This window comes from Carcharhinus amblyrhynchos, chromosome 9 (genome assembly GCF_965287045.1).
Source record: "Carcharhinus amblyrhynchos chromosome 9, sCarAmb.v2.hapA, whole genome shotgun sequence".
In the NCBI taxonomy this organism is placed as follows: Eukaryota; Metazoa; Chordata; class Chondrichthyes; order Carcharhiniformes; family Carcharhinidae; genus Carcharhinus; species Carcharhinus amblyrhynchos.
Window position 1 is genome coordinate 94,084,621 of NC_137332.1, and position 25,271 is coordinate 94,109,891.

At 44.6% G+C, this 25,271-nt stretch overlaps 1 protein-coding gene and 1 non-coding gene across 2 annotated transcripts in view; one reads left to right on the forward strand and one right to left on the reverse strand.

The window, feature by feature from the left end:
- Positions 1-25,006, reverse strand: part of LOC145348090 (H-2 class II histocompatibility antigen, A-U alpha chain-like) — a 76,706-nt gene extending 51,700 nt beyond the window's left edge. Inside the window, exons 1-2 of the mRNA XM_080196228.1 lie at positions 24,880-25,006; positions 15,955-16,203 (exon numbers count right to left, since the gene is read on the reverse strand). Of these exons, the coding sequence (XP_080052354.1) occupies positions 15,955-16,203; positions 24,880-24,946 (316 nt within the window). The 5' untranslated portion in view covers positions 24,947-25,006. The remainder of the gene's footprint in view (positions 1-15,954; positions 16,204-24,879) is intronic.
- LOC145348725 (U2 spliceosomal RNA) lies at positions 14,459-14,657 on the forward strand. The gene has a single exon (XR_013887973.1). It is a non-coding gene; the product is annotated as a U2 spliceosomal RNA (small nuclear RNA).
- Positions 25,007-25,271: the final 265 nt, after the last annotated feature.

Here is a 25,271-nt window from a genome sequence, read left to right on the forward strand (position 1 = left end):
GCCAGCATAATCAAGGACCCCATGCACCCCAGACATACTCTCTTCCACCTTCTTTTGTTGGAAAAAATACAAAAATCTGAGGTCAACCAACTCAAGAATAGCTTCTTCCCTGCTACCAGACTTTTCAAAGGATCTACCATATACTATACTGATCTTTCTGTACACCCTAGCTACAACTGCAACACAACATTCTGCATCCTCTCCTTTCCTTCTCCCCTATATACTCTATGAACATTACGCTTTGTCTGTATAGCACGCAAGAAAAAAATACTTTTCACAGTATACTAATACGTGACAATAATAAATCAAATCAAATCTGCATGCTCACCTTCAGTGACTTGTGTACAAGGACACGCACATCTCCTCTCTTAATTTATAGACATTCTGATAATAATCTGTCATCTGTTTTTGCTACCAAAGTGGATAACGTCACCTTTATCCAAATTATACTGCATCTGCCATTCATTTTCCCACTCACCCAACTTATCCAGATCATACTGAAGCATCTCTACATCCTCCTCGCTGCTCACCCTCTCACCCAACTTTGTCGCATCTCCAAATTGAGATATTACACTTAGTTCTCTCATATAACCTACTCTGTTTCCTGTCTGCCAACCACTTCTGTCCATCTCACTACCCCGAATCCCGTGTACTTTAATTTTACATGCTAATCTTCTATGTGAGACTTTGTCAAACACCTTCTGAAAGTCCAAATAAACCACATCCACTGGCTTCTCTTCATCAACCCTACTAGTTACTCAAAGAATTCCAGTACGTAAGAACATAAGAACATAAGAAATAGGAGCAGGAGTAGGCCATCTAGCCCCTCGAGCCTGCCCCGCCATTCAACAAGGTCATGGCTAATCTGAAGTGGTTCAGTTCCACTTTCCCACTTTCTCCCCATAACCCTTAATCCCCTTGTCTATCAGAAACCTATACACCCGTGACTTAAATATATTCTCCACCACTTCAATGGGCAGAGAATTCCAGTGACCCACCACCCTTTGAGTGAAGAAGTTCCTCCTCAACTCTGATCTAAACTGCACCCTCCCCCCCCTTATTTTGAGGCTGTGCCCTCTAGTTCTGCTATCCTTTCTAAGCGGGAAGAATCTCTCTACCTCTACCCTATCTAGCCCCTTCATTATCTTGTATGTCTCTATAAGACTCCCCCTCAGCCTTCTAAACTCCAACGAGTACAGACTCAGTCTATTCAATCTCTCTTCATAGGCTAACCCCCTCATCTCCGGTATCAGCCTAGTGAACCTTCTCTGTACTCCCTCCAAGGCCAATATATCCTTTCGCAAGTGCAGTGACCAAAACTGCACAGAGTACTCCAGTTGCGGCCTCACCAGTAGCCTGTACAGTTGCAGCAAGACCTCCCTACTTTTATATTCTATCCCCCTCACTATAAAGGCCAGCATCCCATTCGCCTTCCTGACCACCTGCTGCACCTGCAGACTGGGTTTTCGCAATTCGTGCACAAGGACCCCCAGGTCCCTCTGCACCGTAGCATGCTGCAGCTTTTCGCCCTTTAAATAATAATCCCTCCTACTATTATTTCTACCGAAGTGGATAACCTCACATTTGCTAACATTATACTCCAACTGCCAGGTCCTCGCCCACTCACTCAGCCTATCCAGATCTCTCTGCAGACTTTCTGTGCCTTCTATGCAATTTGCTTTTCCACTCATCTTTGTGTCATCAGCAAATTTCGTTACCCTACACTCAGCCCCCTCCTCCAGATCATCTATGTAAATGGTAAACAGTTGAGGCCCCAGCACCAATTCCTGCGGCACGCCACAAGTCACCAACTGCCAACCAGAATAGCACCCATTGATTCCAACTCTCTGCTTCCTATTAGACAAGCAATCCTCAATCCATGCTAACACCTTACCCCCAACTCCGTGCACCCTAACCTTTTGCAGCAACCTTTGGTGAGGCACCTTACCAAACGCCTTCTAGAAATCTAAAAACACCACATCCACTGGTTCCCCTCTGTCTACTGCACTAGTCACATCCTCACAGAAATCCAATAAATTTGTTAAACACGACTTCCCCTTCACGAATCCGTGCTGTGTCTGCTTGATCAAACTGTTCTTTTCTAGGTGTCTCGCTATCTCTTCTTTGATGACGGATTCTAGCATTTTTCCAACTACGGACGTTAAGCTAACCGGCCTACAATTCCCTGCCTTTTGTCTGCTACCTTTTTTAAATAGCGGCGTAACATTAGCCATTTTCCAATCTTCCGACACTTTCCCAGAGTCCAGCGAATTTTGATAAATAATTACTAAGGCACCTTACTATCACCTCTGCCATTTCTTTCAGAACCCTGGGATGCATTCCATCCGACCGTGGGGACTTGTCTACCTTCAGTCCCATTCGTCTATCAAGCACTACCTCTCTAGTGACAGTAATCGCATTAAGGACCTATCTCCTACCAACCCTCTATCTTTAATATTCGGCAAGCTATTTGTGTCCTCCTCCGTGAAGACCAACACAAAAAACTTATTTAAAGCCTCAGCCATTTCCTCGTCACTCACCGCTAAATCCCCCCTCTCGCCCTCCAAGGGTCCAACATTCACTCTCGCCAGTCTCTTCTTCTTTATATATTTGTAAAAACTTTTACTATTTTTTTTATATTTAGAGCTAGTTTAGCTTCATTCTCTATCTTTCCTTTCTTTATCGCTTTCTTAGTCATTCTTTGTTGTTTTTTAAATCTTTCCCAATCTTCTAATCGCCCACTATTTTTAGCTGCTCTGAACGCATCAGCTTTTAATTTAATACTCTCCTTTATTTCGATAACCACATAGATTTGTCAAGCATGATTTCCTTTTTCATAAATCCATGGTGACTATGTCCCATTCTGTCACTGTTTTCCATGTGCTCTGTTATTAAATCTTTTATAATGGACTCTAGAAAGCCTTTACTACCAACGTCAGGCTGACCTTTCTATAATTCTGTTTTCTCTCTACCTGCCCTTTTAAATAGTGGGGTTACATTAGCCATCCTTCAATCTGTAGGAACTGTTTCAGAATCTATACAATCTTGGATGATGATCACCAATGCCTCCATTATTTCTAGGGCCACTTTCTTCTATATCTGGGAATGTAGACTTTCAGGCCCTGGAGATTTATCAGTAATGTTCCCCAATCCATTGTAGTCAACTCAAATCTCATACCATCATAGTTTCCCTAATTAAGATTCAGGACCCGAGCCTCAGAATCAACTACGTTACTCTTCATCTTGATGAAGAATTCCACCATATTACGGTCATTTATCTCCAATGGGTCTTGCACAACTAGATTGCCAATTATTTTCTCATTACACAGAACCCTGTCCAGGGTGGCCAATTCTCTTGTTGGTTCCTCAGCTTATTAGTCCAAAAGATCATGACATACCATCCAGGAATTCCTCCAAGGTATTGTTACTAAAATTGATTTGTCCAATCTACGTGCAGATTAAAGTCACTCATAGTTACAGCTGTTCCTTATCGCACGTGTCTCTAATTTCCTGTTTAATGCCATTCCCAACATCACGACTCCAGTTTGGGTTTATATACAACAATCACTCGTGCTTTTTGCCCCTTGATGTTTCTCAGTTCTACCCATACAGATCCCACATCATCGCAGTGAATATCTTTCCTTACTACTATATTAAATTTCTTCTTTAACCAGAATGAAATTCCACTGCCTTTTCCTTTTTGTCTGTCCTCCCTAATTACTGAATACCCCTGGATGTTTGATTCCTATCCATGGTCACACTGCAGGCATGTCTTCGTAATCCCAACTATATCAACCCTCTTTCCACCTATTGATCTGACCTTGGTTTCTTTACCAATCATTTTCTTGATCCTTTCTGTCTTTTATTCTTATCTTGTTTCCTTTTTTTAAACCAATGTCGTCATTACCGATGTGTACCATGACCACTCAGCCTCCCCCCTCCAGAACATCCTGCAGCTGCTCTGAGATCTCCTTGACCCTGGCACTAGGGAGACAACATGTCACTTTGGAGTCTTGTTTACAGCCACAGAAATGCCTATCTATTCCCCTTACAATTGAATCCCTTATAACTATTGCATTCCCACACTTTCTCCTCCTCTCCCGTGCAATAGAGCCAAACATACTGCAATAAATTACGCTGAGAGGCCATTCCCATCAACTGTATCCAAGTAGTATATATTTTGTAGAGGAATGGTCACAGGAGATTCCTGCACTACCTACTTAGTGGTCACTCATTCCCTTCCTGCCTGTGGAGTTTGGGTTTGCAGTATGACCACCTCTCCGTACATGCTATCCACGATACTCTCCCCTTTGCGGATTCTCCACAGTGTCCCAAGCCACTGCTCCAGCTCCAAAATCTGGATTAGGAGCCGCAGCTGGAGATACTTCCTGTACACATGCTGGCCCCATGCATTGAAAAACATTGCCATCTTCCCACATAGTGCAGGAGGAGCACACCCCAGCTTTCAGCTTTCCTGCCATGACTTATCACTTTAAATTAAACCATTTGGGAGATACTTAAAATCAAATATTAATTACTCTAGGATCCTTCTTCCCTGGTCCTCTAGTATAGAAAAATAGCCCACACAAACTATAAACGACAAAATAAAGATCTTATAAATTATAATAAGTGGTAAGTACTTACCTGACTCAGTGGCTTGCAATGCCCCAGGTCATTTTTGAATCCTGTTGTCACCTCAAGGGCTCCAAACCAGCACTCAGATTTCTCCCTGCACTCTCGCTCCGCTTTCAATCTCCTCTCACACCCTCTTCTAAGTGCTGATAACTGTCTGTTCCAGTTTCCTCTTCTCACGCTCTCCTCTAGGTGCTACTGACTGTCCTTTCCCATGTCCTCCTCCCACGCTTTCCTCTAGGTGCTGCTGAATGTCCATCCCAGTTCCTGCCTCTCGCACTCTTGCTATCTGTCAGCCCAAATCTGAATCTTGTCCTGTTCTTGATGTATGTGAACATGAACTGCTTTGGCACAGTTATCTTTTTGAAAATAAGCTTCCACCAAGTCATGAAACAAAAAAAATGCCAAAGAAAACAAAAGATTATAGACCAGCAGGCAACATTATTGTTTTAGTTATAAAGACTAGGCTTTGAATTGATACAAGGTGTTCCTGCAAAATATAAACTGTTATCCTGGAAAACTGACTATAAAGGGGCTTCACTTAATGGAAAATTACTGGAGAAAGCAAAAGAAAGATAAATAATTTTCTGGGAATATGAAAAACATGGTTTAAACAAAGACTGTAGAATATAATTGGGTATTATGCTTTTCAACAAACCTTCAGAGGACAGTTTGGTTTGTCACTAGAGTAAACCCATTCCCCTGAAAAGGAGTAAACATTGAACCTGTTAGAGCCCTGTACATCTGTCAGGAAGAAGACATTGTTAATTGTCATTCAGAGATTTTAGGAGAGAGAAGAGAGGACAAGAGAAGAGAGATTCCGGTGATTGTAAAGTTAAAAGCATATTTGCGTTAGGTATTGATGAAGATTTAACATGTTGGAAGTAAAGCAACGTTCTAGAGAGGGAACACATTGGCAAAGTAGTAATGTTGCTAAAGCAATAATGCAGAGACCCAACCTAATATCTGGGGACATCATCCACAACAGCTGATGGAGTTCAATGTTTTAAAAATGTTTAATGGAAAACCAGTCCATTTCATTGATCATCAAAACCCACCTTGTCCATTAATGCCTTTAGTGTAAGAAATTTTCCATTCTTATTTTGTCTGACTACAGTCAAACAATGTGGTTGACTCTTAATTGTTGCCTGAAATTGTCCAGCAAGTCACTCACTTCAAAGGCAATTAGGGATGGGCAACAAAGCCTGACCCTGTCCGTGCCTCCCACATCCCATGATAGCATAAAAAATTCCTGGTGGGAAAGTTTAGTGAATGTTTAATTTGCTGTGGGTAAAGTAACAAAGCTGCTGCTGTTTTTTACCTTTCTCAACCTGCTAAATCTATAATCATTTTCTGTAGCCATTTTCATTTTTCTACATCCATTTCAGATTAGTGTTAAATCTGCTTTCATGGATACACATTAACTTAACTATTACATGTAACAACATTGCGGGAGAGTCACTTGTACTCTTGTAACTTGGGGATCTATAAAAACTGTGAAAGGTAAAGTTGCCATAGTCCGAGATGAGTATCGACTGCTCTGCTCTTTGAGGGGGAGAGTTGACTGGTGATAATTTAACCTGTGGATCACCACACCTCAGGCGAGGGGCAAGGCTGTGAAGAGGAGCCTCAGCTGGTACAGGAATTGAACCAGTGCCATTGGTTTCACTCTGCATAATGAACCAGCCATCTGAGCCTATAAAAACTGCAAAAGCCTACAGTCCCTGGATTCAGCATCAGGGTGCAATCAGCCCTGGGCTTTGATCAAGCGGTCACTGGATTCAACGGTGCAAACTGTTGCAATACATTGTCACATGAGTCATAAATGATGAAGATGAATGATCAGATCTATTGCTGCAGCTGCAAATATCTATGATCAACTGGAGAAGTTATTCCTTCACTGCAAACAACTTGTGAGACAGATCTGATTTTCCCAACTAAACAAGGAATTGAATGATCATCAGTCCCTCACTCCAACACACACAACAGATCAGTACAAACACCTGGTACAGGATCAATCAATAAATTACACATAGGAACAATATGAATTGGAGCAGCAGATGGCCATTCAGCCCCTCGAGCCTGCTCCACATTCAATATGATCACGGCTGATCTGGCTGTAACCTCAATCCCACATTTCTGCCAACCCCTGATAACCTCTCACCCTCTTGTTAATCAAGAAACTATCTAGCGCTGCTTTAGAAGATTCTGCTTCTATTGCCTTTTGTGGAAGAGTGCCAAATACTCATGGCCCTCAGAGAAAGAAAATCCTCCTTTCTGTTTTAAATGAATGACCCCTTATTTTTAAACAGTAGCTCCTAGTTCCAGATCCTCTGACAAGAGGCATCATCCTCTCCAAATCCATCCTTTCAATACCTCTCAGGACCTTAAGGACTTTGATCAAGTCATCTAAACCCTTCCATTGCTGCTAATAGACTTGTAAGTCTTCTCTGAACTGCTTCCAACATATTTATATCTTTCTTTAAATAAGGAGAGTCAGAGGGCACAGGTGAATGTAGTGGCTGTCACTAAGGAGAAAGTTCTGGGGAAACTGAAAAGGTCGGAAGGTGGATAAATCACCTGGACCGGACAACACCCCAGGGTTCTAAAAGAGATAGCTGAGGAAATTGTGGAGGCATTGGTGGTGATCTTTCAGGAATCACTGGAGGTAGGGAGGGTCCCAGAGGACTGGAAAATAGCTAATGTAACACACTGTTTAAGAAGGGAGGGAGGCAGCAGATGGGAAGTTATAGGCTGGTTAGCCTGATTTTGGTCATTGGCAAGATCGTAGAGTCCGTTATTGAAGATGAGATTGCTGAGTACTTGGAATGATAAAATAGGACTGAGTCAGCACGGCTTCGTCATGGGGAGATCACGTCTGACAAATCTGTTAGAGTTCTTTGGGGAAGTACATAGAACATAGAACATTACAGCGCAGTACAGGCCCTTCGGCCCTCGATATTGCGCAGACCAGTGGAACCAATCTAATGACCCTCTAACCTAATCTATTCCAATACTATCCATATGTCTATCCACTGACCATTTGAATGCCCTTAATGTTGGTGAGTCCACCACTGCTGCAGGCAGGGCATTCCACGCCCTTACTACCCTCTGAGTAAAGAACCTACCTCTGACATCCGTCCTATAATTATCACCCCTTAATTTAAAGCTATGTCCCCTCATGTTAGCCATCACCATCCAAGGAAAAGGGCTCTCACTGTCCACCCTATCCAATCCTTTGATCATCTTGTATGCCTCAATTAGGTCACCTCGTAACCTTCTTCTCTCTAATGAAAATAACCTCAAGTCCCTCAGCCTTTCCTCATAAGACCTTCCCACCATACCAGGCAACATCCTGGTAAATCTCCACTGCGCCCTTTCCAATGCTTCCACATCTTTCCTATAATGCGGCAACCAGAACTATTGCCCAATACTCCAAGTGCGGCCGCACCAGAGTTTTGTACAGCTGCAACATGATCTCATGGCTCCAAAACTCAATCCTCTACCAATAAAAGCTAACACACCGTACGCCTTCTTAACAACCCTATCAACCTGGGTGCCAACTTTCAGGGACCTATGCACATGTACACCAAGATCTCTCTGCTCATCCACACTACCAAGAGTCTTTCCATTAGCCCTATATTCTGTAATTCTGTTACTCCTTCCAAAGTGAATCACCTCACACTTTTCTGCATTGAACTTCATTTGCCACCTCTCAGCCCAGCTCTGTAGCTTATCTATGTCCCTAACAAGGAAATTAGATAAAGGAGAACCAGTGGACGTGATTTATTTAGATTTCCAGAAGGCCTTTGACAAGGTGCCGCATAGGAGACTGTTAAATAAGTTAAGAGCCCATGGTGTTCAGGTAAGATCCTGGCATGGATAGAGGATTGGTTGACCGGCAGAAGGCAGAGAGTGGGAATTAAGGGGCCCTTTTCGGATGGCAGCCGGTGACTAGTGGTGTGCCTCAGGGGTCGGTGCTGGGACCACAACTTTTCACAATATATATTAACAATTTGGAAAGAAGAACTGAAGGCACTGTTGCTAAGTTTGCAGACGATACAAAGATACGTAGAGGGACAGGTTGTATTGAGGAAGCAGGGGGGCTGCAGAAGGACCTGGACAGGTTAGGAGAGTGGGCAAAGAAATGGCAGATGGAATACAATGTGGAAAAGTGTGAGGTCATGCATCTTGGAAGGAGGAATGGAGGTATAGACTATTTTCTAATTGGGAAAATCCTTAGGAAATTGGAAACACAAAGGGACTTGGGAGTCCTCGCTCAAGATTCTCTTAAGATTAACGTGCAGATTTAGTCAGCAGTTAAGAAGGCAAATGCAATGTTGGCATTCATGTCGAGAGGGCTCGACTACTAGTGTGATATTGTGCGAATGAAGTAGTGGCATGATGGGAAAATTGGTCAAGTATTTGTTACAAAGGAAAACTGACTCTGCATAACCTAAGACATGAATAAAACTGGAAAAGGCCAAATGCCTGATCTCAGTCTGTCTTGGTAAGGTTGACTCCACATACCCTGGGACTACATAGCAAAATAAGATAAGGTCAGAGTCACAGAACGTTCTATTACATCAGAAAACAAGATATGGTCAGAGATCACAGAACCTTTCTGTTCCTTCAAAGGACAAGATAATGATATTATTGATGAGACAGAGGGGTCTCGGAGGTCACCGGATCATAATACAATTGATGATGTATTACTGCTTGTATTACTAATTGAATTCCTGAACTCATGTAAGCTGATAAGAAAAAGGTATAACTATTGAATTGATTCTTGTAGTTGGCGCGGTCTTGAGATAGAATCAACAGTTTGTGCTGACTGCTCTCTGTGTCCAAGATTTTGCCAATACTGCATGCAGTCTTTTGGAAATAAAGATAAGTTGTTTTGTTAGAACGAACTTTGTTGAGTCTCTCCATCACAGTCAAGAAGCAGGAAAAATTTCCACTACAACACTAGAGCACGGATGTACTTCTGAGCTGTATAAGACTTTGGTCAGGCCCCATTTGGACTATTGTGAGCAGCAGTTTTGGGCTCCGTACCTAAGGAAGGATGTGCTGGCCTTGGAAAGTGTCCAGAGGAGGTTCACAAGGATGATCCCTGGAATGAAGAGCTCATCTTTTGAGGAACGGTTGAGGACTCTGGGTCTGGTCTCATTGGAGTTTAAAATAATGATAATTGAAAATTAAAAGAATTGAAAGAAGATAATTGATGAGGTAAGGGCTGTGGATGCAGTTAATATGGACTTTAGTAAGGCATTTTACAAGATCCCACACGACAGACCGAAACAAAACTAAAATCACATGGATTCAGGGTGTGCTGGCTAGATGGATACAGAAACTGGCTTGGTCATAGAAGATAGAGAGTAGCAGTGGAAGGGTGTTTTTTCAGAACAGAGATCCAATGGTGTTCCGTAGGGATCAGTGCTGGTATCTCTGTTGCTTGTAAAATATATAAATGATCTGGAGGGAAATGTGGGTGATCTGAATAGCAAGTTTGCAAATGACACAAAAATTGGTGGAGTTGCTGATAGTACCGGGGATTGTCAGAGGATACAACAGAATATAGATAAATTGGAGGATTGGGCACAGAAATGGCAGATGGAGTTTAATCTGGAAAATGCAAGGTCATGCTTTTGAGCATCAAATTTAAGTTTGAACTATACTGTAAATTATAGAATCCATAGGAACATTAGCATACAGAGGGATCTGGGCATGCAGGTCCACAGTTGCCTAAAACACAGATGGCCAAGATGATTAAGAAGGCATAGGGCATGCTTGCCTTCACTGACCGGGGCATTGAGTACAAGAGTTGGGAAATCATATTGCAGCTATATAAAACCGTGGTTAGGCCACATTTGGAGTATTGCGTGCAGTTCTGGTCACCACACTACCAGAAGGAAGTGGAAACTTTGGAGGGAGTGCAAAGAAGGTTCACTAGGATGTTGCCTGGTCTCAAGGATGTTGAGTATGAGGAGAGGTTGAATAAACTAGAATTGTTTTACAGGAAAGGAGAAGGCTGAGGGGAGATCTGATAGAGGTCTAGAAATTTATGAGCAGCGTAGATTGGGTTGATAAGTCAAAGGCTTTTTCTCAGGAGGGGCACAGGCTCAACGTGAAAGGGAGAAAGTTTAAGGGAGATGTGAGGGAAAGTTTTGCAAGCACCGAGTGGTGGGTGTCTGGAAAGCACTCCTAGAGGAGGTAATGGAAACAGAAACATTAGCAACATTTAAGAGGCATCTGCATGGGTACGTGAATATGGAGGGAATAGAGGAATACGGTCTGACCAAGAGCATAAGGTTTTTTTCAGTTTAGTTGGGACATCATGATCAGTACAGGTTTGGAGGCCGAAGGGCATGTTCCTGTGCTGTATTTCTCTTTGTTCTTTTTTATTCGAGTTAGCAATGTCCAAATCTATTGAGTAAAAAACACTGGCCAGGATTTTTTTTTCCTGTTGTAATTGGGTGGATTTGAAGACAGGAGTTAAAAATATTGTGAGGAGGCCAGAGTCACATTTCACGTCAGCGTGAAGTTTGCCACGATCGTCCCCTCCCCCTCAGTTCTGAACCACCAGGAACCTCGTTCAAATATATCTGCATCTCATTATTGGGCCTACGTGCTGGAATCATACTCGTCTCCCCATCACAATGTCCACCCACAGAGGGGTGCGAATCACAACTGGTTTCAAAAGGAATGCACCTGGCAAGCAGAGCTCCGGGGGAGTTCAGAGGTGAGCAAAGCAGACCTGGAGTCACTCCACATATTCAGGGTGGAGAAGGGATACCAGGGCTTGCAGGGATGATTAGCCTTGACTCAGGTGTAATAGGGTTTGACGAGACTCTGACTGGCTTTGATTTAGGGGCGACTATCCTTGATGTAGGGGTACCTGGGATTGAATCAGGTGTGACTAGCCTTGACTGGGGGATAGGTTTTAGATTTGGAGGAACTGGGGTTTGATTCAGGGGTGACTATCCTTGATGTAGGGGTACCTGGGATTGAATCAGGTGTGACTAGCCTTGACTGGGGGATGGGTTTTGACTTGGAGGAAATGGGGTTTGATTCAGGGGTGACTATCCTTGATACAGCGAATCCAAATACGACTCAGGGCTACTGGGGTTTGACCTGGAAATGACAAGTCTTGACTCAGGGGCACCAGGTATGACTCAGACCTACTGGGGTTTGACTTGGGGCTGAGCAACTTCTAACTCAAGGGAGGCCAGGGTAGAACTGGAAGAGTATCGGGGAGTCTTACTCAAGGTACGATGGGAAGGCTCCAGGATATCCAGGGAAGACTGTCAAATGTGAAAAGTATCATGACTGAGAGTCTTTTCTGCTGCTGGACTACAGGCTTCTTGGCAGGACCTTACAGAGTGAAGGAAAGCCTAAGGCACTGAGGTGGGTGGATGGGCAGATATCACCGACTGACAGTTCCACTCAAACCCGGGAATGGAGACGGTCTCCAGAGGTGGATTATTGACAAGGGTAAGCCTCATGGAAAGATCTATAAGACTGCTGACAGACATGGTTTGCCTACACCATTCACCTACTGTGCAAGCAAATATATTGCCTTAAACAGTTAGCAATGGCACACTGCCTAAGGAGAGTGCTCCTAACCTTTGCTTTGAGCTATGGTGTGTTTTGACAAGTACCTCTCCCCACCTTCCCATCAACCCAGCAGACTGGGTAATGTTCGAGGCCTTGGGGTGGAGCCTGTGATGAAAGCTCAGGATGTAGTGATGTGAGAAAGCTATAACCGGTCGGTGAGGTGGGACAAGAGTGGTGTGTGGCCTTGTTCATTCAGCAAGTGACTGAAGGATTGGGCATCAGTGTAACAGCCAAGACATGAGTCACTGATCTTTTGAGGCAACTCCAGATGATGAATGTGTAAACAGTGGGCTTTAGGAGAGAAATACTTACTGTTAAATCTCTCTCTTTGATGCTGCAGTGAGGAGAGCAAATGAAACAGAGCCTGTTGAACTGGCAACATTCTTCTCACTCAAAGGCAGCAGAGAAAAGGAATTCTGTGGAGGAACTCAACTTGCCAAATGTACAAGTAAAACCATGAGGAGGAAGGAGTGCCAGGGCCTGCTCTGTACACAGTGGGTAAACACCAGAGAGCTGTCACTCAGAGGCCCCTAGCTAGACTGAAAGTGTGCAGACGCCACCTGACATTCCTGTAAATGTCCGAGAAGCAGTCTCACCAAAGACTTTACTCATTGAGGAAACCACTTGGCCACATCTGCCACCTTCTGCAGGATTTGTGCATGGGAACTTGGAGGCCATCCATTGCAAGTATCACTGAAAGTAACTGTGACCAGTGCCAGCACTGCCTCCCATGCTGGGTTCATGTCCTTACTGGTGTACAGGTATAGAACATCACATTGCACCTTCACTGCATCCAGCAGTCTCCCTAGGGAGGCATCTGACAACTTGGGTGTGGATTTCTTTCCAGTTATACCTTGTCATTGACCAAGGAAATGTGGCTGATGTTTGCTGAATCGTCTTTTAAATGTAGCACACTGATCATTAAAAAGCTGAGCTGATGATGGGGCAGGCGAATGAGAGGCTGTCCGTCAGCAAGATGGCGTGGAGTATGTGTCAGAAAGTTTTTGACCCTAAATACCACACAATATGGTGGGCAAAGCCACCATTGCTGTCGATGGACTAAATGTCGCTTTCCCACCAACCATTGGCCTTTGCTGATTTCCGAGGAAATCGCTAAGATAAAAAGCAAATTACTGCAGATGCTGGAATCTGAAACAGAAACAGAAAACGTTGGAAAATCTCAGCAGATCTGATAACATCGGTGGAGAGAGAATAGAGCTAATGATTCGAGTCTGAATGACCCTTCATCAGAGACTGTTTTTGTGTCCAAGAAAACATCATCTATTGTCATGTTAATGCTGTTATTAGTTGGACATATCGCTTAGAGACAAACCAACAAGCAGAATCTCATTGCTTTGGAATGCTGTAATTATGTGTGATCTTAGGCTCATTTTGTTCTGGAAAATCCCAGGGAATAAACACCTTGACATTTCCTGAACCACATCTGCTTAGAAACCACTAAGAACTGCTTAGAATTCCAGCTAAGGGATTGGTTAAACTGCAGAGGGCTCTGACTCCAGTAGATGGTGTCAGGGCCTTGCTAACACACAGGATTAGAGGAGTCTGAAACCTTCCAGAACATTCTCTACCTGACAATGAGTGACTCACACTGAGGACGAGCTCCCCATTGGGTGTTAGTGCCTGACTGACAGATAGATGTTGTTCTGTTTGAGTTTCTGGTGTCAGATCCTGTTACACAATGACATTTAGAATAATGAGCATGTACAATATACCAGATATTGTTTGATCTACAGTTTGATCTCATATGATTGAGTGAGAATGTGGGTTCCTGGTGTCTGTTTCAGAACAGCAAGAATCAGAACCAGTCAGGTTTCAGACACTAAAACAAAGCCCACAGAGACATTTCTATAATCCAGTCTGGACTGAAACCCACTAACTCTTTTACAAGGGTGACATTTGCGCTAATGGTGAGGTAATCCTGCACCTGGAGATTCAAAGGATTTTCATCCTTCAGTTGGGTAGCTGGAGTTGGGAAAATCCTCATCTCAGCCCACCTGACTTGTGAGAAGTGCCTGCAAAAACCAGATCTTCGTTATGAGGGGCTGGTTGTGGGTTATTGTCAGACCCAGGAGGAAGTGAGAAGGCAGCCACAAGACCTGCCAGGTGAAGGGGAGGGCTGGTAGGCACATCTCAGTAACGTGGGACTTTGCCTCAGGCCTACATGTGGCTCCAGAGCAACAAAAATGTGGTTGCTTCTCGGCCTTTTGGCTAAGATCAAGTGTAGTGTCGACATGCTGCACTTGGTTGAAGTCATTAGGTTACATTTCAGCTTCATTTGAAGCAATTTTTTAAAGCGGCATCTCGGCCTTTGGGCTAAGATGCAAATGAGATCAAGCCTTGGAGGAGGAGCTACACCTACTCCAATCAGCTTGGGTCATGTAGGTCAAGCCCAAGACAGGAGGTGAGAGTCTTGTCTTGTCAGCTTGGATCGGGAATGTCCCAACTTGTTGGGACTCTGAATTGGCTTTTATTTGACTTGATTGGATTGGAATAAAGTTTAAAAAGAAATAAAAGCACAAAGGCCCTCCAGCCCTCACTCCTGACACCCCCTCACCCTCTGAACTCTCACTGCCCAATCTATGTCCCCGTCCCCCTCTGATCCCACATGGCCCTTCATGCCCGTATGCCAAGCTTGGCTTTTCAGCTCAATCCACTTAACCACCGATGCCCCACCATGACAGACTATGGCACTTTTATGCCCAGTGCCATACTACATACTGCCTAGACTCAGTGATTCCTCTGAGGGGCTGTAAACCATGACTCTTGAAAAACCAGGCTTGTCTCCATGCAAATTGCAGAAGAGTAGGATCTGCCTAATGTCACAGTGACTCTGACTGGGTCAGAAATACAGGTGTGGCCCCTTTATAGGAACAATAGTGATTTTTAAGGGGCATTTGTGAATTTTAAGAGGCATCTTGACAAATATATGAATAGGATGGGAATAGAAGGATACAGACCCGGAAGGATAGGGTTCTGTTGGGCACATGGTTGGTGCAGGCTTGGAAGGCTGAAAGGCCTGTTCCTGACTGGAATTCTCTTTGTTCTTTGATTGGGGGGGGGGGAGGGGAGTGAATCTTATTGAAACTCACAGGACACTGCTAGGCCTGGACAGAGTGGATGTGGACAGGATGTTTCTACCAGTAGGAAAAACTAGAAACTGAGCGCACAACTTCAGGCTAAAGAGACGATCCTTTAAAACAGAGATAAGGTGGAATTTCTTCAGCCAGAGAGTGATGAATCTGAGGAGCTCTTTGCTGCAGATGGCTGTGGAGATCGGGTCATCGAATGTCTTTAAGACAGAGCTAGATAGGTTCTTGATTAATAAGGGGATCGGGGATGAGAAAAATATCAGCCATTGACTGGCGGAGCAGACTGGGTGGGCCCAGTCTTATGGTGCACAATACGCCAGGTGTGACCTGTACAACTGAAGCATAACATGACCAGAGTATTTTATGAAATTCCTGTAATTTCTGCATACAATTTTTCTCCTTGAATAGTGGGTTTTGAATAAATACATTGATGAAATGGTTTATATACATATGGTAATAGGGTTTGATCTCTGGGGTGACCGCACTGAACATGATCAAACTCCCCCCCCCCCAGGGGGCCAGGATGTTATTTCCTGTCGGGAGGTGAATCCAGTCCCGGTCCCCGGGGCTCAGGGGGGTGAACCCGGGCACTCACCTCTCGGTGCCGCGGTTCCGTTCCAGCGGTTCTTCCAAACATTTAAATTGTGTTTCATGGTGGCGATATTGGCTGAGACTCCCTCCTCTCCTCCCTGTATTGTATGGCTGTTAAACTCGGGAATCCGCCCCACCTCCTTCTTCAGATTAAAATCCATGTAGATAATCTCATCCCCGTCCACCTCCCAATCCCACTGTTTATCCGGAAAACCGTCCTGAACCACATAGACCATGACTTCCCGGTGTACATCTGTGTGTGAGAGAGAGAGACAGGGTTAAAACTAACAACATCTCACCCAGAGAAACTTCAACATCATTGAACCCAAATAAACCGAGTGAAACAATCATCCCAGAGCTGGGACACAAACCAGATTAAACTCATATAACAACCACATTCCCTCCTTTCATTAATAAAGAATAAAGAACAAAACAGGCCCTTCGGCCCCACCGCCATGTGAACTTTCTGAGTGCCCTCCTCCACCCGTGACCTTTCTCTTCACCTATTGGGGAAATCAATGACCCTGACTCAAGTCACCAAGTTTGAACTTTTTACAGCTTCCATGGCCAATTAGTTATGCTCCAGGCAGGGGTGAGAAATGACCTCTGACCAAATTCCTGTCTGGATTTTTCACTTAGAGTTGGTATGAACATCACCAGCAAATGAACCATCCAAACTGAGGACGGGTGGCACAGTGGTTAGCACTCCTGCCTCACAGTGCCAGAGACCTGGGTTCAATTCCCAGCCTGGATCATTGCATGTGTGGAGTTTGCATGTTCTCCTTGTGTCTGTGTGGGTTTAATGGGGAGAAAATGAGAGGTTTCATGTTTTTTTTTGAGTGAGCTGAGTTTCGTGAATTTATGGCACGCTGCAATGCAGAGGCTACCAGGTGATTCACACCAGTGGTGGGAGTGGCGGAGCTGAAATCCATTGGAGAGGCTGACATGCTCAGGGGGGGCCATAAGGTACATGCACCCACCTCCCTAACATGCCCTCTCCTGACTACCAGCTCCCTGACTGGCTCTGATCTCCCATAACCAGCCCTGACATCCCATGGCCAGCCCCATCACTAACCCCCCACCCCTTCAATGCAGGGTTCCCTTTTCCCTCCACTCCCACCTTCACCCCTCACCTGGCTCTGTTCCTGTCTGGCCCTGCCCCTGTGAGGTCCACCCCTTCAGGACCACCCCCACCTCTCCCTCCCCCTCCCCTCGGTACCGTCCAGGCCAGGGTGCCAGGTTGGTAGTGCCAGGGTTCCTGCTGGGCATTGCTAGGGTGCCAGGCTGGCAGTGCCCATGGGGTGTGATGGGGGAGGTGGAAGCATGTAGTAAATGGCCCCCTGAGCATCCCGGCCTCTCCAATGGATTTAGGCTCCGTCACTCCCACCACTGGCATGATTCACCTGATGGCCTCTGCATTGCAGAGTGCTGCAAATTCATAAAACTCAGATCACCCAAAAAACGGACATGATAACCTCTCGATTTCTGCCCATTAGATGCTTTGATCTTTTTGTGAAAATTGCCCTCCCCCATTATGTAGGATTTGCCTATACAAGCACATCACTCAACAGATCAAAGCAACCAGCTTTGATTAGCCAAATCTTCAATGAAGTGTTGCAGCGCAGTCTCTCCCTGCAAAGATGTATACACTTGATCTGCCATGGGCATGTCTGGATCTACAGCTGCCTTTCTTTTCACACACATGTCCATGTGTTGCAAGGCACTGGTGCTTTAAATCAGCTTAACAACATTCCCAATGTCAAACATTACCTTAGGGCACTCACCATTGTTCAAGATGGTTTATTCATTGTGTGCAGGATGAGGGAATGCATTATCATTCCATGTACTGTTCTGGAAAGCCTTATACTGACTCTCCACCTAGACCTGATTCTCCCATCATGTCATCTGCTCTGACTGATCACCCATCAATGTTTCTATGTGGCTGATATGGCTTCTTCCATTGAATGGGTTATGGATAGCTGTCATATTCACGCTGGTCTCCAGACCATACCACATACTATTGTACCTCAGTCTCAGACATTCCAGAGGTGCTTGGCATCTTACCTGCTGCTGAAGAAAAGGCTCCTTTTGGTTGTATGAGAGTCAACATTGTCAATGAACAACATAACCTGGGAGGGATGAGCTCCTCTATCTGTGCACTGGGTTTCATCCAATGGGTGGTTTCTGAGCTGGGGAGACACGGTGCTTCAGGAACACCACTGCGATTGAGTTTGGGAGACCAGAGAACCTCAATGAGAACCCAATAGCAGAGACGGTGGAATGGGAACTGGAAGATGAGCCTCTATGTCAAAAATGGAGGTCCTATTACACCTTTGGCTCTGCCTACCTCCACTGCTCAGCTCAAATCCTTCCTCATTCCCAAGGCCTTTCTGGAAGAGAATTATGGAGAGAATGAATCCAGTTCATCAATCCACAGATTTCCATGTCCAATGACAGGATTATTGGGACTTAGCATCAGCTCCCACACATCAGAAATCCAAGGCCCATTCTAGGAGTGCACCCAGCACTCACCTCGTTTAATGTTAATGATTTGGTCTACCTTCATACTGACCACAACAAGTCACAGGCCCATCAATGCTATTTGGTTACTTCTGCCGATGATGGCTGGGTTAATATAAGAACATAAGAAATAGGAGCAGGAGTAGGCTATCTAGCCCTTCGAGCCTGCCCCGCCATTCAATAAGATCATGGCTGATCTGTCGCTGCTCAGTTCCACTTTCCCTCCCTCTCCCCATAACCCTTAATCCCCTCTCTTATCAAAAACCCATCAACCCGCGTCTTAAAAATATTTAGCGAGGCAGCCTCCACCACTTCAACGGGCAGAGAATTCCAGAGATTCACCACCCTTTGAGTGAAGAAGTTCCTCCTCAACTCCGTTCTAAACCGCCTCCCCTTTATCTTGAGGCTGTGCCCCCTAGTCCTATTGTCTTTTTTGAGCGGGAAGAGTCTTTCCACCTCTATCCTATCCATCCCATTCATCATCTTATACGTCTCAATGAGATCTCCTCTCATTCTTCTAAACTCTAACGAGTACAAACCCAGTTTATTCAGCCTCTCCTCATAGCTCAACCCCCTCAACTCCGGTATCAGCCTAGTAAACCTCCTCTGCACTCCCTCCAAGGCCAAAATATCTTTGCGCAGGTGCTGCGCCCAAAAATGCACACAGTACTCCAGTTGTGGCCTCACCAATGCCCTATACAGCTGCAGCAAGACCTTCCTATATGCACAAGTTTATTAGTTCCTAGCTAAATAGCACAACTTATCAAGTATTGAGATCTGAATGCTCGCTCCCTTCTGCACTGCTCTGTGATCGGTTCCATGTCTGACTATACCAGCCACAGCGAAAGCTTCCATCCTTCAGACCTGTCCTATGAATGTCTGACATACTGATTAAGCTGTCTACACCTTCCACAGCTCCAGTGCTGTCACTGATAGTATCAACTATGTAAGCTTCATAGCCTACAGTAGATCCCTGAATTGTACCCAGTTGCTGACTTTGGGACAGCTGCTCAATACAGAGATGCTGATATCTGGTCTGGTTTTTATCATTTCTATTCCCAAATACAGGCCTCAATCCAATAGAATCACACAATTCCTACAGTGCAGAAGGTGACCATTCAGCCAAGCAAGTCTGAACCGAAAACAATCCCACCCAGGCCCTATTCCCGTAACCACACATATTTACCCAGCTAATCCCCCAGCACTAGGGTCAATTTAACATGGTCAATCAACCTAACTCACACATCTTTGGACTGTGGGAGAAAAGTGGAGCACCCAGCTAATGTCTGGGAACTTGGGTTCAAATCCCATAAAGGCACATAATAAATTTAATTTAATAAAAAATCAGGAATTAAGAGTGTAATGGTAAAAATACTAATGCTCTAAAACCGGTCTTTGGTGATGAGATAAGAACAACATTGTGATTGGTTCTTAAATGGCCTCAGTTGTATCCAACCACAGAAAGTTTACCAAATGGAGTGAAACTGGACCTAGGCACCAAAAATGACAATGGCAACAAACATCTGTGGGCTTGTGCCAAAATTGGGAGAGCTGTCTCACAGAGTAGTCACACTCACAGAATCCTAACATACAGACAATGTGCCAGACATCACAGTATGTTCACCAACAGCACACACCCAGTAGAGCTAGCAGCACAGGGGTATACTATCAGGAGGAAGTTGTCATATTTGACCATATCCCTTGTGACGAGAGTGAATGAACCCCATGAGGTGCCATAGCAAAAGGGCAAGTGTCAAGGGGCACTGCCCTCCTGTGTCTACAACCTCCTGGGCAATGTCAATGGCCTCTGGTTCCACCAGTAAGGCTATCACTGTGGGACCAGCTGTGATCCTCACTGATGTGGACCTCCACCAGTGAGGTTGGATAGCCAAGTGTTCTGGACAATGGCATCTGGAGCTCACTAAAAGTATTTAAATGAGGTAATGCATTTTTAAATCAGCCTTGCGCTGTTCCTTGGAGCGAGGCTGATTACGCAAAAAAAGAGGCCTAGGAGATTGGCAACCCTGCTGGCCATCGGGCGGGCATTCAATTTTTAGTCTGCCGCTTGCATTTCCCAAACCCACTAAGCTATTCGACCAGAGTAACATAGTGGGAAAATCACGCCAGGATTTGAGTCAACATCTGCAAAGTGTAAAGTTTGCAGCTTACTGCAGTGGCTTATATTGGGACAGATGTAACAAGCTGTGACAAGGAGAGAGTGGGATAGATAGAGACGAGCAGAGAGGAAAAGGGAGAGTGGGAGGGAGAGAGGGGGAGAGAGAGAGATGAGAGCAGAGAGTAAACAGGAGAGAGAGAGAGAGAGAGAGAGACAAAGGAACAGAGAGTAAAGAGGAGTGGGAAACAGAGAGAGAGAGAGAGAAGCAGAGAGTAAAGAGGGAGGAAGAGGGAGAGAGAGGAGTAGAGGCCATTTGACCTTTACACAGAAATGATGGGTCAAGGATTTCCGTGGTGATTCTGACATCTTCAGGCCAAGCAAAGACTCCAGGCTTTCAAGGATCTCAAATTGTCACCGCAATTTGACAGGTTTGTTCCTGACACACTGAGGGCAGTGATATTTTCATTGTGTAGATTGTACACATCCCATATTAACACCTCCTGATCTGGATTCTTTCTGCCTCTTAGGATAATTCACTGATTCTCCATGACTCTGAAAATCCAGATCTTTGTGTCTCTCCCGGTCTCCTCTCCCACTGTTCCTCCCTCTCCCCCTTTACTCTCTGCTCCGCTCTCTGTCTCTCTCTCTCTCTCTTTAATCTCTGCTCCTCTGTTTCTCTCTCTCTCCTGTTTACTCTCTGCTCCCATCTCTCTCTCCCACTCTCCCTTTTCCTCTCTGCTCGTCTCTGTCTATCCCACTCTCCTCTGTACTCTCTGCTCCTTTATCTCTCCTGTTTACTCTCTGCTCCCATCTCTCTCTCCCACTCTCCCTTTTCCTCTCTGCTCGTCTCTGTCTATCCCACTCTCCTCTGTACTCTCTGCTCCTTTATTTCTCTCTCCTGTTTACTCTCTGCTCCCATCTCTCTCTCCTCCCCACTGTCCCTTTTCCTCTCTGCTCATCTCCATGTATCTCACTTCACCTTTACTCTCTGTTCCTCTTGCTCTCTGTCTATCCTACTCTTTAAGAAGTCTCACAACACCAGGTTAAACTCCAACAGGTTTATTTGGTAGCAAATGCCACTTGCTTTTGGAGCGCTGCTCCTTCGTCAGGTGAGTGGGGAGTTCTGATCACAAACAGAGCGTATAAAGGCACACACAGTTTACAGAATACTGATTGAATGCGAGTCTTTACAGCTAATCAAGTCTTAAAGGTACAGACAATGTGAGTGGAGATAGCATTAAGCATAAGTCAAAGAGATGTGTATTGTCTCCATTTAGGACAGTAACTGAGATGTTGCAAACCCAGATAAGTCATTGGGGTTACAAATAGTGTGACATGACAAATAGTGTGACATGAACTGCCTGCTCCCATCTCTCTCCCACTTTCCCTTTTCCTCTCTGCTCGTCTCTGTCTATCCCACTCTCCCCTTTACTCTCTGCTCCTCTCTGTCTCCCACTCCTCTTTACTCTCTGTGACAAGATCCCGGTAGAGGCTGTCCTCATGTGTGTGGAACTTAGCTATCAGTTTCTGCTCAGAGACTGTGCATTGTCATGTGCCGTGAAGGCCACCTTGGAGAACACTTACCCGAAGATCAGAGGCCAAATGCCCATGACCACCGAAATGTTTCCCAACACTTATCATATCCTACTTTTCCCTTTACTCTCTTTCTTACTCCCACCTTTTCTCTGATCCATTTTCACTTACCATTGATTTGTTATTTTTATTGCTCCATGGAAGCTGCTGTGTCCAATCCTTACAGCATTTCCCAGTCTCCCTCCCATTCCAACCTACTTGTCAATTTTCCACTCAACTTCCCAAGTTCTTGCTGTCCTGACCTCTGTGTCCCCTATCCCTGCAACTCCACTGATGTTACAACTCTGGACACTCTTCTCCCCCACCCATCCCCCTCCCCCACAATCTCCCAACACCCTCCATTGTTTCTCCTCCTGAATCTGCCCAGATTTCCAAATCCCCCACCCCGTCCCCGCCCCAATCTCCTAACTGCTTCAAACTGTTTCACTTCTGCCTGAGTCTAACTGTAAATGTATCTTCAGGCTTCTTTTTTACTGCTGCAAACTTCTTAACCCTGTCACCACCCCCCCGCCCCCCGATTCCCAAGTCTCCTCCCCCTCACCTCCAACAAGTGAGAGGAGTTTATGGATTTCTTTGTCACTAAGATTATTACCTTCCCACCAGCTGCCTCTGCTACTTCCTTCCCTTTCACTAGCCTGCCCGGATAAACTTCCATTAATATTCCCTCCTGGATGAGCCCTGAATTCACATCTTCTCTCCTATCTCCCCTCATGCCCTCTCTGAGCTCATCTTATCCACGAGACCCCCTCCTGTTCCCTCGACCTTATTCTCACTGAATCACCCAACTTCCCCTCCTGCTCCCCATGTTCACCGATATTGTTCACCGTTCACTCTCTCCAGATGTTGTCCCTCTCTATTTAAATTATATCATCAAAAACACCCCCCTGACCCTTTTCAATTGGGTTCTCTCACAGTACTGAAATTATTCTTATCAAAGTCCACAAACAATATCGTATTTGACTGTGACAAAAATGAACTTCCTCATCCTTCTTGGTGCTTCTGTTCTCTGTGGGGTTCCTGTCCCCCCCCAGCTCACCTTCTCAATCCATGATTGATTAACACCACACCATCCTCCTCCAATAGCTCCCCACTGTCACCCAGCTGGGTGTGACTGCTCTCAGCCAGTTCTATATTTAACTGTGGTCAGAGACCCCTCATTGACTCTCTCTCTGCTCTCATTGTTATCTAAGGTGTGGCTATAGTGAGTGGTGTGGATGTATTTCAGGGAAGTTAGATATGGACATGATGGAAAAGGGAATTGGGATGAGGAGATTGATCTGAGGTGGAATATAAACACTGGATTATTCCAGTTTGCTAGAATACCTGGATTCCGTGCTGTATTATTCTGTGTAATTCTATGGGATTTATTCTTTCTCCCTCCTGTTTCACCTCCAAGCTCTGCTCCTCAGTGACACCATCCAAAACTCGACATTGAGTTTCCACCTGTATGTTAATAAAACCCAGCTCTGCCTCACCATCACATTTCTGATCTCTCCACTATCTGATTTGTCACATTGTCCAATATCCAGTGATAGTGAGCAGAAATACCTTCCGAATAAATATTCAGAAGATCAAACCATTGTCTTTAGTCTCCAGGTAACCATTCCATTTCCCTCTCTGGTCACTCACTGAGATTGAACCAGACTGCTTATAACCTCGGTGACCAGATGACCCAGAGGTGAGTTTCCGACCCCACTCGCCCTTCCATCACTGAGATTGTCTCTTTAATTTCTGTGAAATCTCATGCTTCATGCTATCTGTTGCTGAATCCCTTCTCTATGCACCAGTTACCCTTTGACTTGACAGTTCTATTGCTTCCTTAACTAATCACCTATCTTCTGCCCTTCATGAACTTGAAATCATCCAAAGCTTTGCTACTTACATCCATACTCACACCCAGTCCTGTTTCTGTGCTCAATGATCTGTATTTGCTCCCAATCTGACAATGCCTCAAGTTTAATATTCTTATCATGTTGAAATTTGTTTGTGGCCTCACTTTCCCAGGTCTCTGTAACCTCTTCCAGTTTTACAATCCTCCGATTACTCTGCATTCCTCCAGCTCTGGTCTCTTACCAATGGAGGAAATGGCTTCAGTTGTCTCGATCCTAAACTCTGAATTCCCTTCCTGAACACTCCACCTGACTCTCCCCCCTTTAAGAAACTTATTTGTAATCGGTTAGTTCACCAAGCAAGTCATCCCTTACAGTGATTCCTTCTTGGATTCTCCAAGTTTTGTCTGATTAAACTCCAGTGAAATGCCATTTTCAGACATTTTGCTATGTAAAAGGCACTATATAAATGCAAGTTGTGTTTGTTGAAATACAAAATAAATGTAACACACAGTATACAGATTATAATTCAGATCGCCAGGTGGTGAAGGATAGAATTGAAACAGAATTATTATTTATTACAGGCTTTCATTTACAGAGACACACATTGCATTTGTGTATCCACCTACAATACCAACAACCACATCAGTTTGCTGCTATATATACAACTATTTATTTACAGAACTATAGATTACAGACAAATACCACCTACCTATTCAGTGTATATTATGACCACAGGTAAATCCCCAGTATCAGAACTTAATTAAACATCCAGTTAATGTACAATTGACACATCCTGGAATAACATCACACGGAATCCAGTAAGATCAGAGATTAATATTTATAAACTATTTACAGTGTCATAACTCACATTTCACAGCCCAGGCTCCATGAATCAAAACCAGCAGCATGACAGTAAAGTATGTCCCAATTTCCATTGTAATCCTCTTGTTTCTCCTAATTCTGATCCCAGCTCCTCTCAGTTTGCTGTCACTATCTGTCTGGTCAAGTTACTACCTCACTCACTTCACTGAAATATCACTCTGTAATTGACATGTAGTTTAGCGTTAATAAACCAATCAGAAATTCAGATTTCCTTCATCAGCTGTTTCTGGGTGAAATAGCAGACTGCTCACAACTTCTCTAAAAGATCCTTGAATTGTTTTATTTGAGAGAGATTAGCAGTAGGATGAAGATTTTTGAAGGTGAAGAGGTATTGAACTAAACGGTCTCTTGTTGGTGCTTTACTGTTTCCAGTCCCTC